Source organism: Penaeus vannamei, chromosome 4, assembly GCF_042767895.1.
Source record: "Penaeus vannamei isolate JL-2024 chromosome 4, ASM4276789v1, whole genome shotgun sequence".
Lineage (NCBI taxonomy): Eukaryota > Metazoa > Arthropoda > Malacostraca > Decapoda > Penaeidae > Penaeus > Penaeus vannamei.
In genome coordinates, this window is record NC_091552.1 from 1,443,307 (window position 1) to 1,458,306 (window position 15,000).

General features: G+C 34.9%; 4 protein-coding genes and 1 pseudogene across 4 annotated transcripts; all 5 read right to left on the reverse strand.

Moving 5' to 3' along the window:
- Positions 1–370: 370 nt before the first annotated feature.
- LOC113822583 (cuticle protein 7-like) lies at positions 371–1,115 on the reverse strand. The gene is made up of 3 exons (XM_027375111.2): positions 1,085–1,115; positions 872–958; positions 371–764 (listed from the first exon to the last, which is right to left on the reverse strand). Exons 1-3 carry the CDS (start codon positions 1,094–1,096, stop codon positions 417–419), a joined length of 447 nt encoding a protein of 148 aa, XP_027230912.2. The 5' UTR covers positions 1,097–1,115; the 3' UTR covers positions 371–416.
- A 1,875-nt stretch (positions 1,116–2,990) lies between these two features.
- On the reverse strand, positions 2,991–3,735 carry LOC113822586 (cuticle protein 7-like). Its single transcript, XM_027375115.2, has 3 exons — positions 3,724–3,735; positions 3,534–3,620; positions 2,991–3,398 (listed from the first exon to the last, which is right to left on the reverse strand). Exons 1-3 carry the CDS (start codon positions 3,733–3,735, stop codon positions 3,039–3,041), a joined length of 459 nt encoding a protein of 152 aa, XP_027230916.2. The 3' UTR covers positions 2,991–3,038.
- Positions 3,736–7,757: 4,022 nt separating this feature from the next.
- LOC113822547 (cuticle protein 7-like) lies at positions 7,758–8,552 on the reverse strand. The gene is made up of 3 exons (XM_027375077.2): positions 8,527–8,552; positions 8,323–8,409; positions 7,758–8,156 (listed from the first exon to the last, which is right to left on the reverse strand). The coding sequence occupies exons 1-3, from the start codon at positions 8,536–8,538 to the stop codon at positions 7,791–7,793; spliced, it is 465 nt and encodes a 154-aa protein (XP_027230878.2). The 5' UTR covers positions 8,539–8,552; the 3' UTR covers positions 7,758–7,790.
- A 2,151-nt stretch (positions 8,553–10,703) lies between these two features.
- Positions 10,704–11,561, reverse strand: LOC113822525 (cuticle protein 7-like). Its single transcript, XM_070119482.1, has 3 exons — positions 11,507–11,561; positions 11,208–11,294; positions 10,704–11,107 (listed from the first exon to the last, which is right to left on the reverse strand). The coding sequence occupies exons 1-3, from the start codon at positions 11,546–11,548 to the stop codon at positions 10,778–10,780; spliced, it is 459 nt and encodes a 152-aa protein (XP_069975583.1). The 5' UTR covers positions 11,549–11,561; the 3' UTR covers positions 10,704–10,777.
- Positions 11,562–13,427: 1,866 nt separating this feature from the next.
- LOC113822524 (cuticle protein 21-like) overlaps positions 13,428–15,000 on the reverse strand; it is a 7,029-nt pseudogene continuing 5,456 nt past the window's right edge.

Here is a 15,000-nt window from a genome sequence, read left to right on the forward strand (position 1 = left end):
TCCTAGCTATTTACCATCCATTTTTTCCAGGACTGCTACTCATTTGACCAACTCTGTGCATGCTAGTTCTTTGATATATATATATATATATATATATATATATATATATATATATATATATATATATATATATATATATATATATATATATATATATTCAGCCTGAACATTTGAAATGATTAATTTAAAACATATATGAGAGAATGAGGTGGATTCATGTCAGTGCCAGTGTCTTTGCTTCTGTCGGTTTTCGATTAAGACGAATGCATTCTGTAGTACTGTTAATCGTATCATGTTATCATAAAGGCAGTCCGAGTAATGTGCAGACTCACATTTCTTAACACGGGGAAAGAATAGATACATATAGAATTTGAGTTTAATAAATATTAATATATTTATGTTCAATCGAAGTTCATTTAGAAGTAGGCTGGGGTGGTCTCGTAGGTAGGAGCAGGCTCATAAGTAGGAGCGGGCTGGTAAGAAGGAGCAGGCTTGTAGGCAGGGGCGGGCTTGTAGGCAGGGGCGGGCTTGTAGGCAGGGGCTGGCTTGTATTCGGGGTACTGGGCCTCACCCTCGTAGCTAACCTCGGCCACGTAACCGGAGTCTCCGTTGACAGTGTAGGCGACCTTCTGCAGACGACCGTCGGGAAGGAGGACGTAGTAGGATCCCTGGGTGTCGTAGCCGTCACGGGCCTCCTGGTGACCGAAGTCGTTGCCAGAGTAGTCGTCCTTCACAGCATAGTTGAAGTCGTACTTGGCAGGGGTCTGGAAAAGTTTCACGACGTTAGGATCATACAATACCAAACACCAACACATTATTACTGTAGCAATACCAATACTTTACCAATTCTAAATTTCAAGATTTTACAAACCTCGTAGGCAGGCTCAGGGGCATAGCCATAGGCTGGCTGAGAAGGAGCAGAGGCAGCAACGGCCACGAGGGCGAGGGCGACGACAGCCTAGAAGGAAACAAGTATTGCATTACGAGTTCCTTTCCTATTTATGCACACCAGTAAATCATTATTATAGCCTTTATTACATCACTTTTCATTGCAAATCTGATTTCAGAGCTTTGGTTTCCTCACCTTTGTGAACATGACGAAGGAAGACGAAGTGTGATGCACCGGTCATCGAGCGAGTCCTTTTTATACCGAAGTCCACGAGTCCAGTAGACACGCCCTTTTCCTTCCTTTCCTCCATGCGACCTTTACCTCGAATGGTAGCAATTATCTTCCTTTCTATAACTGACCATACCGTCATCTTTATGAAAGAATTCTTTATAGTATAGTGTATGTATACAATACATATGAAGAGATTCAAGAGCGTTATTAAACTTTACTACATTAAGGTGTAGCCGTTTCTAATGTAGTAACAAAAATCGATGTAAATGTTGAAAAGAAATATACTGTAAAAACAAACAAATAAACAATGTAATATGGTGTCTCTACAAGGTCGACTCAGTGTAATGCCTCTTTATCTTCTAAGATACTAATAGCCAGGTTTGAGAAATGATACTTATAATATATATATGTATATATATAAATAGATAGATAAATAAATAAATAAATAAATAAATAAGTATATATATATATATATATATATATATATATATATATATATATATATATATATATATATATATATATGTATGTATACACACGCACGCGCGTGTGCAGAATTTTAACGCTAAACATATCACTTGAGGTTAATTTTATGAAGTTAAATAAACAAATACTTTACATACACATACACATATAAAAATGTACATATGCATTTGTCTGTCTATCCATCTAGACATATTCATATACATACATACATACATGCACAAACATATATACCCACACACACAGACAACCAAACATGTACGGACAAACATACACACATATATTTAATGTATGTATATAAGTATAATGTTTTACGCACACACACACACACACACAACACCACCATATATGTATATATACATATGTATAAGTATATTTATTTACTCACAAATGCATATCATTTTTATGGAAAAGCAAACAGTATATTCAGTATAAGGAAGACGTAAACTACTCTATGTAACTGAATTATTTTGTGAATATTACAATGATTTACATTGCACTTAGGAATTAAATCTGGTATTCATGAAAAAAATACATGTTCACTAGTAACAGAAAAAGTATTCTTATCAGTTATTTGGTGAAAATTAAATAAATCATTATTGAAAAAGATATTGTCATTAGAAAGCGTAATCGGAACAAATTCCAAGTGGAATTCCGTTCTCAATTTATCATGATTTATCCTCATGGTCATATAATGTTACTGTCGAGCACTCCGCCACGTTAGCCAGCATGGATGTGAAATGATGTATGGTATGATGTCACATCGTGCAAGATGTCCAAAGATTCCTCTGACGTTTGATGTTCTTGGCATCTGTATAATCATATAACCTTGTATGTCTTTTTCACCTGAACGTAATTTGTGCTTTCTTACATTTCAGTTATACAAAGTTGATAAGAGATGGTAGCGAAAGATGAAATTATGTATACACATATACATGTATATGTATACATACATGTATCAATACATACATGTTGCATACATTCTTTATCTCTTTACATCTGTGTATCTTTATATATTTGTGTGTATGTACGTGTGCGTGTGTATTCGTGTATGGTACATGAATATATATATATATATATATTTATATATATATATATTTATATATATATATATATATATATATATATATATATATATATATATATATATATATATATATATATATATATATATATATATATAAACATATATATGTGTGTGCGTTGCTTATGCGTTGATATATGCATGTACGCAACTACACACCCAACCATACACACGCGCATTTGCATGTAAGTATTCAAACACATGCAGAGATATCCATTCACACATACTTCTGTTCATGAAACTACTTAAGCAAGTTTCTCATACACTAAGGTTAAAATATGATACAAATATTTGTATCTGGAATTTTCGTTTAATAAATATTCATCACAGATACATCCAATTTTGTTTCACTTAGGCATAGATCGGGGCTGGTTCGTAGGTGGGAGCAGGCTTGTAGGCAGGAGCAGGTTCGTAGACAGGGGCAGGCTTGTAGGCAGGTTCAGGATGGTAAGGAGCTGGCTTGTAGGCAGGTTCAGGATGGTAAGGAGCTGGCTTGTACTCGGGGTACTGGGCCTCACCCTCGTAGCTGACCTCAGCCACGTAGCCAGAGTCGCCGTTGACAGTGTAGGCGACCTTCTGCAGACGACCGTCGGGAAGGAGGACGTAGTAGGATCCCTGGGTGTCATAGCCATCACGGGCCTCCTGGTGACCGAAGTCGTTGCCGGAATAGTCGTCCTTCACGGCATAGTTGAAGTCGTACTTGGCAGGAGCCTAAATAATGATAATAATATTAATAACAACTTGGGACTAGAATAAGCAAGGAAAAACAATGTGCTATAAATACAAAGAAAAATACTTGCACCAGTTGTCCACAGATACCTATAATCATATACTAGTTACACTTACATCATAGGTTGCAGGAGGAGCATATCCGTAGGAAGGCTGTGAAGGAGCAGCCAGAGTGACAGCCACAAGGGCGAGAGCGACAACGGCCTGAAAGTAAACACAAAAGATCAGATTGCTGAAAAGATGAGACCAAAACCTTGCGTAATTCCAAACGAAAAGCAAATTCAAATACTAAAAGCAGTTCTCGTACCTTAGTGAACATGATGGCGAAGGTGAAGGATGTGGTGCGTTCGACTCAGACGAAGTTCCTTTTATGCTCTGTGATTCTCCCGGTCCCTCCCCTCCGCCACGCCCCTTTCCACCCTCTGACCCTCCTTCACCTTGTGAGGAGCGAAAGCAAGTCGCTTACTGTAATTACATACGTTCGAAGTGTAACTAATTAGGGTCTGGATCGATGTTAATTAGTGCAGTTATTCTGATCGCCACCACCTATGCCTCTGTTGGGTCATCGATCAATAGATAGAACGAAATTAGCAGACTGGACACTGCATATCAATAATAATTTTAAACTTTTAAGAATATGTATTTATTTCTTCACCATAAACACATATATATTTATATATATGTATACATACACACACACACACACACACATACACACACACACACACACACACACACACACACACACACACACACACACACACACACACACACACACATATATATATATATATATATATATATATATATATATATATATATATATATATATATATATATTTACATATAAAAATATTTATAAACATATATCTACAGTGCATATATACCCTCATTCATATGTATGAATCAAGGTATGTATATTACAATTCAATGTATCACTAATACACACACACAGGTATATATATATATATATATATATATATATATATATATATATATATATATATATATATATATATATATATATATATACATATATATATATATATATATATATATATATATATATATACATAAATATATATATATATATATATATAGAGAGAGAGAGAGAGAGAGAGAGAGAGAGAGTGAGAGAGAGAGATTCATATATATATATATATATATATATATATATATATATATATATATATATATATATATATATATAAATATAATATACAGATATAAATATCTATATATATATATATATATATATATATATATATATATATATATATATATATATATATATATATATATATATATATGTATATATATATGTATATATATATATTAATATACATATATATATATATATATTATATACATATATATATATATATATATATATATGTGTGTGTGTGTGTGTGTGTGTGTGTGTGTGTGTGTGTGTGTGTGTGTGTGTGTGTGTGTCTGTGTGTGTGCGAGTGTGTGTTTGTACACATATACATGTATCTATCTATCTACATATCTCTCTCTCTATATCTCTTTATATATATATATATATATATATATATATATATATATATATATATATATATATATATATATATATATAAATGTATACATATATATCTGTGTGTGTATATATGTGTGTGTGTGTATGTATGTATGTGTATACACATATACATCTATCTGTCTATCTACATCTCTCTCTCCCTCTATCAATATATCTATCTATCTGTCTGTCTGTCTCTCTCTCTCTCTCTCTCTCTCTCTCTCTCTCTTTCTATATGCGTAAATTAGTAAAACTAGTAAAAGTATCTAGCAAATTTGAATACTTCGTCAATGCATTAAATAATCGTATAACTTATACTCCGAAAAAAGAAAAAAAGTGTGTCTTAGCGGACAAAATGAAGAAAGACCTTGAATATAATGCGGCAAATACGCTAACATTTCTGCTTCCTATTTCCCGCAGAGACATTTCTCGGCCCCTTCCACCCTCACTGTCCAGCCGACCTTCAACTTGGTGGAGGCGAAAGCTAGCACTTTACTCGAATTACATACGTCCAAATTGTGACTGATTGGCGTCAACGCTACGTTTACCAAATTTACCTGGCTAGTGAGTCTACCTGGATGCTGGTCATATCGTATCATTTCGGAGGGTCGTTGGGAAATGTGAAATTGCTACGTTGTAGGCGTATATCTTTCCATCTACATATTTATCTGTTTCTATATGTTTTATTTATATAAGTCAATCTATCTCTATCTATGTCTTATCTACATCAGTAATTCATTTGTCTTATTTACATTCACTAATCTATCCATTTTTCTCTCTCTATTACTTGTATCGATTTGTCTTTATATTAGTTTACCTGTTATCTATTTATTAGTTTATCTGTATATCTTTTTCATACCTGTGTACATGTCTAAGTACCTATAGCTTGCGTGGGTGCATTTATTTATGAAAAAAGCAATACAAACACATACTTCTATATATAACCTATACCTCTAGGTTGGCATATCCCTATGTAAGAAGGAAGAAAATGGAGAATGGTAATATTTTCATTGTGGTGATTATGCTGAATTAAAATTACTACATAGGTATAGCATATCTGCAGTTTTCTATTCTAAATGTTGGTAGTTGGTACATACGAATGTTACAAATATTTCATTGATATCCATTGATAATATATTCGACTTCTTAAACGTAAGCATAGGCGGGTTCGTAGGTATGGACAGGCTTGTAGGCAGGAGCAGGCTTGTCCTCGGGGTACTGGGCTTCACCCTCGTAGCTGACTTCGGCCACGTAACCGGAGTCGCCGTTGACAGTGTAGGCGACCTTCTGCAGACGACCGTCGGGAAGCAGGACTACTAGGAACCTTGGGTGTTATAACCATCACGTGACTCCTGATGACCAAAGTAATTGCCCAAGTAGTCGACGTGAACGGCGTAGTTAAAGTCGTACTTAACAGAATCCTAAGAGTTTTAGAACAAGTAATGATCCCAAATGAAACATTAATCAAACGGTATAGAGTCCTTACTTACAGGAATTTGCTTGTGTTATAAGTGCCCGGGCGAGCGTTTTTATAAGGCTGCAAAAGAGCATCCAGTGTAAAAGGCAACATGGACGAGATATAATCTTTTTTGACAGTCTGAAAGCGAACACAATATTCAGATACTGGAAAAGGTACATATTCATAAACCCCCACCACTTACATACACATGCAATATGATATATATGCACACAGACACATATAATGACAAGTAAATGTAGAAAATATAGTTCGCTTTAAAAATTAAGGAGAGAGGTGAAGAATCTGAACGAAAAATAATAAATCTGATGACCTGGATCACTTATGGGTAATTAGAGCAAATATCATTATGTAGATATTTTTACTTTTTCGAAAACATCTTCATACACACGCGCGCATATATACATATACATATATGTATATCTTTACATATTTTATATGAATACATACACACACATATACATATATATAATGTGTAAACAAACACATATATGTGTATGCGCGCGCATCTGCATTATCAGGTTAGCACATATATATACATGGAATTATTGTAAATACATAGCTGAATCGATCGAGGGAAACTAGAGTGATAACGAAAATATTCATTAATTTAAAGTGGTTGGTCATGAATCCTTATTGCAATAACCTCACCTGCATCCAGTCCATTCATAACTTACAAAACGAATGAGTATATATGCAATTCCTTGTTTGCATATGAATGATGTATCTAAGCACACGCACATAAACGTATATTTCTGATAAACATCCTTAATCTACTTTTTATCATAATTAAAAACTGTAACAGAACCTACGGATACCGATACTTTATGTTTCTTATAAATTCTGATTAAATAGGTTCCCACTATGATAATCATTGTTAAAGCGACACTATTTTTTTCTTTAACTTCATCAAAACTAAAGTACATGTTCAATTCATCCTCAAGAGCCTTGTCGCAGTCACATGTAACTTAAAAACAGAGGTTTGCATAATTAATAATACCAAAGCGTATTAGAAGCGATGGTCTAATACTGAACATATATACATATATATATATATATATATATATATATATATATATATATATATATATATATATATATATATATATATATATATATTATGATAGGCTTCCAATTGAACGCCTGCATGTTCACATTATGCGTTTAACATCTTCACTGACCAAACGTTTCCGGTTCTAGTTTTCTTGTTAAAGTGTTGAATATATTGATACGTCAGTAGTTGAATATTTGTGTCAGATGCACTATATAGTGTTTGAAAGTCGATTTTAAAAGGATTACAGATAATACAACTAGATTCGTGGATTGTTGTTTAATAAATATGTTAAAAAAGTCCTATCTAGACGTACGTAGGGGCGGGTTCATAGGCAGGAGTGGGCGTGTAAGCGGGGGCAGGTTCGTAAGCAGGGGCGGGCTTGTAAGCAGGAGCAGGCTTGTAGGCAGGGGCGGGCTTGTAAGCAGGAGCAGGCTTGTAGGCAGGAGCAGGATGGTACTCGGGGTACTGGGCCTCGCCCTCGTAGCTGACCTCGGCCACGTAGCCTGAGTCGCCGTTGACGGTGTAGGTAACCCTCTGCAGACGACCGTCGGGAAGGAGGACGTAGTAGGCTCCCTGTGTGTTGTATCCGTCGCGTGCTTCCTGGTGACCGAAGTCGTTTCCGGAGTAGTCGTCCTTGACAGCGTAGTTGAAGTCGTACTTAGCAGGAGCCTAAGAAATCGTAGAATTAGTTTGGAACTGAAGTCATTATAAATGATACACTAATTAACCAGACGTAAAGACAAATTTAGTTTGTAACTGGGATAAAAGGAAGAGATGCATTGATTACCAGGTATAAGTAGAAAAAACAACAACAAAAAACAGTGTTACAACTTACGTCATAGGTTGCCGGGGGAGAATAATCGTAGGAAGGCAGTGAAGGAGCAGCCAAAGCTACGGCCACAAAGGCGAGAGCGAGGATGGTCTGTAAGATGACACAAAATGTATAAAAGCAATACTAATTAATATATCTGTATTTCGATTCAACAGATATGTGAATATATATTTCTATATAATGCCCTTATGTAGGCATGGTTCGTACCTTTGTGAACATGATGGCAGGTGTAGATAGACTGAGATGCATCAGACATGAAGCCGTTGCCTTTTATACTGCGTGACTCTCGTAAACTCTCCTCGGCCACTCCCTCTTCCACTGTCCGGGCGACCCTCACCTTGGCGAAGGCGAAAGTAATGAAGTGTGAGCGGTCTGCTGCTTCTTACTTTCAGAAAGGTAATTTTCATTCTCTTTTTGCTTCTGTTTCTTGTTATTTTTGTCTTGTTCACAGTATTATTATTATTATTATTATTATTATTATTATTATTATTATTAATATTATTATTATCGTTGTTATTTTTAGTCGGCTTTTGAATAATTATGAGTGGTTCGTGAATAAATCGTAATAAAGTTTATATAGAAAGGTTATAAACCACACACACACACACACACACACACACACATGTAATGTACACATATGCACACATATATTTAGATAGATATAAATATATATATAAATGCATATAAATACACATATATAGGTATGTAGATATATTGTTATATATAAATTTATAAATCTAAACAGAATATGATAATATATGTATGCATATATATGAATAAATATACATGTTTATATATACATACATATGTATGAATATGAACGAATATAAAAATACATATTTATTTACATATATATTCATACATGAATATATATATATATATATATATATATATATATATATATATATATATATATATATATATATATATATATATATATATATATATATATATATATATATATATATATACACACACACACACATAAATTTTATTATGGCTCAATGGCCCAGATATGGATATTGCTTATTTCTTAAATTCTTTTTCTTTTATCTACCCATTTATTTAGTTTTATCAGACACATATACCATGTAATTCCTCACCACCTGGATTACTTCATAATCTTATCCTTTTTTTATTTATTCATTATTATTATTATTATTATTATTTTTACCGTAATAAATCCAAAATCTTATTCACATGAGATTCTGGGACTTTTGAGTAAATCCTTATTTACTCTAAAGACGCTTGTAGATAGTTTTCTTGGTATTAGCTTCTTTAGGGGAGATATCTGAATCAGTGGTACGGATAGTTTTCATAGAAATGATATGAAATAAAATCACACGATGAGTGTTTGACCAAATAATAAAGACCTGCAGAAGTATACTGAGAGTTTTTTTTTTTCTTTTAACAAATATTCAACTGAAATATATTCATATTTGTTTTAATTGGGCATAGGTAGGAGCTGGTTCATAGGCAGGGACAGGCAAACAGGCTGGACCTAGACTGTGTAGGCGACCTTCTGCAGACGACCGTTGGGAAGGAGGACGAAGGACAGTACTCGTAAGAAGGCTGTGAAGGAGCAGGCAAAGCGACGGTCACAAGGGAGAGTACGAGGACGGTCTCAAATCACAAACAAGCTTAAAGTGTGTACATTAAACGAAAAAAGAAAAAAAGAAAAAAAAAATCAATTTCTCACCGTTGTGAACATAATGGTGAAGGTAGATTGAATGCAATATTTCAATCAATTAGTCAATTGGAGCAAAAAGGTAAAGAAATTGAAGAGATCTGGGTTTTATACTTTATAAATAGTATTTATAAATTTCCTATTTCCGTTCCATATAAATTCCTATCTTCAAATATGTAACATGTTGGTTTAGCCATTATTATCGGTAAGTTATTGTATAGCTTCATGAAAAATGAAGTGCATTTCATATGGGGAATCCTTGTGTAATTTCCAGATAAGTAATTCTTTACGACGGTATAGATGTCGCATTTAGTATATATATATATATATATATATATATATATATATATATATATATATATATATATATATATATATATATATATATATATATATATATATATATACATGTATATATGAATATGCACACACACACACATATAATCTACCTATTGATTGTAAAGGTATCCACTTTCACACTAAAATGCCCAATCCGTATTTTCTCATTCGACACATCAAGATTTTTGAATTATATACATATACAGACATTCTTCTATGCATGCACGCGGAGAAAGATATGCAGTGATATGCATCTGAATAAAATTTTAAATGTTTTCGGTTCTAGTTCATTCATTCAGTTGAAAAGAATGTAAAAGATTAGTTATTATTTTCCAGGTTGAAAGGTGATACAATGAGATGCTCAGGTTTTTGTTTAATAAATAGTTTGCATATATCAGATTATACACACTTCATAGGTAGAGGCGGATTCACTTAAGCATAGGCAGGCGTGGGCGTGTAAGTGGGGGCGGGTTCGTAGGTAGGGGTGGGCTTGTAGGCAGGAGCAGGCTTGTAGGCAGGGGCGGGCTTGTAGGCAGGAGCAGGATGGTACTCGGGGTACTGGGCCTCGCCCTCGTAGCTGACCTCAGCTACGTAGCCTGAGTCGCCGTTGACGGCGTAGTTGACCCTCTGCAGACGACCGTCGGGGAGGAGGACGTAGTAGGAACCCTGAGTATTATAACCGTCACGGCCTTCCTGGTGGCCAAAGTCGTTTCCGGAGTAGTCGTCCTTGACAGCGTAGTTGAAGTCGTACTTAGCAGGAGACTGAAAAGAAGAAAAGTTATTATTTTGAAATTGAAACTATATGAAATGATACATTAATAATATAATGAAGAAAATCCTTAAACTCTGGGATATTGCCTACGTCATAGGTTTCCGGAGGAGAGTAGTCGTAGGAAGGCTGTGAAGGAGCAGCCAAAGCGACGGCCACAAGAGCGATAGCGACGGCGGTCTGAAATGAGAAACAAAATTTCAGAAATGCTAAGATGATATTTATGTAGAAATACACAGAAAAAAGAAAATTTGGAGATCGATTAAAAGAGGAACAGAAATTAATATAAGCTGTCAAAAAATCTAGATATATATACTTTATATAAATACACGAATACACAGACACATGAATATATATTAGGTATAGTGTACTTATTTAGACTTGATTCGCACCTTAGTGAACATGATGAAGATAGAAGATCGACTGAGATGCATCAGACGTCGAGTCGTTCCCTTTTATACTTCGTGTCTCTTGTAACCTTTCCTCAGCCACTCCCTTTTCCACTTTCTGGCCGACCCTCACCTTGGCGACTGCGAAAGTAATATACTCTAATTACCTCTGGATTAAGTGTAAGGAAACAAACAAATAAAACAATACATACGTTTTTCACACTTGTATATACATTCATTATATACACAAATACAAATGTACATATGAATACAATTATAAGTGTGTAAATCCAAGTCGCAAAGCAGATGTTAAGACCACGAGTTATGTGAATTTCATTGTGGAAGGATCTTCGTTTTGTGTCTTCTGAAGTAGAAAAGACAACTTTGATTGCGCTGCCTTTCAAGGGATTGCCTCGCTGTAACGGCAAAGAGGTCATCCAGAATTGAACAGATGGAAATTTTCTAACCAATCTCAGCGATTTAAAAGAAACTGCGATTTTCACAATTAGAAAACGGAACGCATGATCTAGAACTATAGAATTTTTTTTTTCTAAGGTAGGATGACTGACCTGTTCGTTGAAGCAGTTCCGGAGAATGTTATGTCGAAGACGAAATACCGTATGGAGTTCAGAAACATGGTTTCAAGTAATGAAAAAGAAAGGCGAACGAAAAAGAAAGATTGCACTGCCTTCCAAGGGATGACCGCATTGTAACGGCAAAGAGGTCATCCAAAATTTAACGGATGGAATTTTCCTAAGGAATCTCAGCGATTTATTTATTGTAGGCTGACTGAGCTGTTCGTATAAGCAATTCCGGAGAATGTTATGGGAAAGACGAAGGACCGCATGAAGTGTAGAAATGTGGTTTTAAGAAATTAAAGAGAACTATATTCACGGAGTAATTTTGTTACACTATGTAAAATTTGTAGAGCGAAATCGGGAATTCAAGTTAATAGAGTTGATGTAAATGATTTACTTATCATCGCTAACTCTAGATATTGTTTAAAGTACCAATATGAAAATTCATATATTTGTATCTACTCAAAAGTTTATTTTTTCAGTTCATTACCTAGTTCATGCATCTCCTGATTATGTTAAGAGCAATATTATCACCAACACGTATTTCAGTAATGATAAAATCCCATATTTTTGGGTAAACGCACACACTTATGCACAAAATCAACCCCCCTTCCCCTACACACATCATCACCATACACAAAGATAATTTAGATACATAGTATATAAACATACACGATATAAGTATCTTCGAACACATACACTTTTATTTTCGGATTGTTAGAATCTCGTCAATTTGATACCGGAAAATACCGTTACGCTGGTATCAAATACCATAACAAATACGGCATTCTTCACTATGTACAGCTATGTGAGTTTTCCTTACACTAGAAGAAGCGTTTCGTACGACGGCTGTCAGGAAGCATCACTCTGGCGGCCACAAGGACATGACCGACAGTGGTCTGAGATTTGACAGTAAAATCGTCAATGTGAAATAATCTTTGACTTTTAGAACTGAAAATACTTTCAGAAACGAAAGTGAAAGAATGGGAAAATAATAAGGCGTAATTTAAAATACATTAAAAGTATTCTTAACCCTAAATATTTGACCAAAACTTACTTCGTTGATATGCGTGGCAGAACCATTATGTATATGTTATAGTGAGTAATGAATATCAATAAAATTATTCCTTTGCCACGTTGAAATACACAAGCCTGTATCTATTTTATCCGTTTTATTCGTGACTTACGAATACGCACAGACAAAGGCATGTATTCACACACATGCCCGGAGAGTTTTATACAGAGGAATGCATTTGAACGGTGCTAGTTAACTGATTGAATTCATAAGAAGGCTTTGTCGCTAAAAACATATATTAACATTTTCAGGTTGAAAAGAAGTACAACTATATGCTTGGGTTCTTGTTTAATAAATATCTTTTATATATTAGATAATGCACACTTAGGCGTAAGTAGGGGCGGGCTCGTAGGTAGGGGTGTAAGTGGGAGCAGGCTCGTAGGCAGGGGCGGGTTCGTAGGTAGGGGCAGGCTTGTAGGCAGGGGCGGGCTTGTAGGCAGGGGCGGGCTTGTAGGCAGGGGCGGGCTTGTAGGCAGGAGCAGGATGGTACTCGGGGTACTGGGCCTCACCCTCGTAGCTGACCTCAGCCACGTAGCCTGAGTCGCCGTTGACGGTGTAGGTGACCTTCTGCAGACGACCGTCGGGAAGGAGGACGAAGTAGGATCCCTGTGTGTTGTATCCGTCGCGTGCTTCCTGGTGACCGAAGTCGTTTCCGGAATAGTCGTCCTTGACAGCGTAGTTGAAGTCGTACTTAGCAGGAGACTGAAAAGAAAAAAAAGAAAAGATGATTAATTTGGAATTGAAACTACGAAAAATGATACATTAATTAAGTATATAATGTAAAAAAACCTCAGAATATGGGATATTGCCTACGTCATAGGTTGCCGGAGGAGAGTAGTCGTAGGAAGGCTGAGAAGGAGCAGCCAAAGCGACGGCCACAAGGGCGAGGGCGACGGTTGTCTGGAAAATAATACAAAATGTAGAATATAATAAGGATGGAAATACTTATGTAGATAAGTAAAAGCTCAGATTGAGAAAGGAAGAGAACGATCAACAGAGGAACGGAAAAGTAGGATGAAAAACAGTATGGTAGATTATATATATTTATATATACATGTGATTTTAACCCATTCACATGCATATACTCGTATACATACTGTGCGTATATGATAATAGAGGTTTGGCAAACGTCAAGATAGCTGCATATATGTATATATAAACATACATGTATATATATACATATACATACATACATGCGTATATATATATATATATATATATATATATATATATATATATATATATATATATATATATATATATATATATATATATATATATATATATATATATATATATATATATATATATATATATATATATATACGAGTTAGTTACCCTTAGATTCGATTCCCACCTTAGAAAACATGTTGAAGATAGACTGAGATGCATCAGACGTCAAGCCGTTGCCTTTTATACTGCGTGACTCTCGTAAACTCTCCTCAGCCACTCCCTCTTCCACTGTCCGGCCGACCCTCACCTTGGCGAAGGCGAAAGTAAGTAGTATACTCCAATTACCTCTGAATGGAGTGTCAGTATTAGTCCTTACTGTTTTCCGATAAAATAGCTTTTATTAATCTTTTAATAGGATGTTGAATTACATGAGCAGGTATTTTACCTATAAACCAAAGTATCTAAAAAGGGATAAATAGAAAAGAATAAAGAAAAAATGTATATATGTATTAGAGTCTGTGAACAAACAAACAAACAAAGAGAAAAGAACATACGTACAAATTTGTGTATGTATTATTTTTATATATAACCACAATTATAAGTGTAAACAAAAATATAGATGTAAGACTAGGCCAAAAGGGAAAAAATAAACGGATGTAACTTTTTTTTTA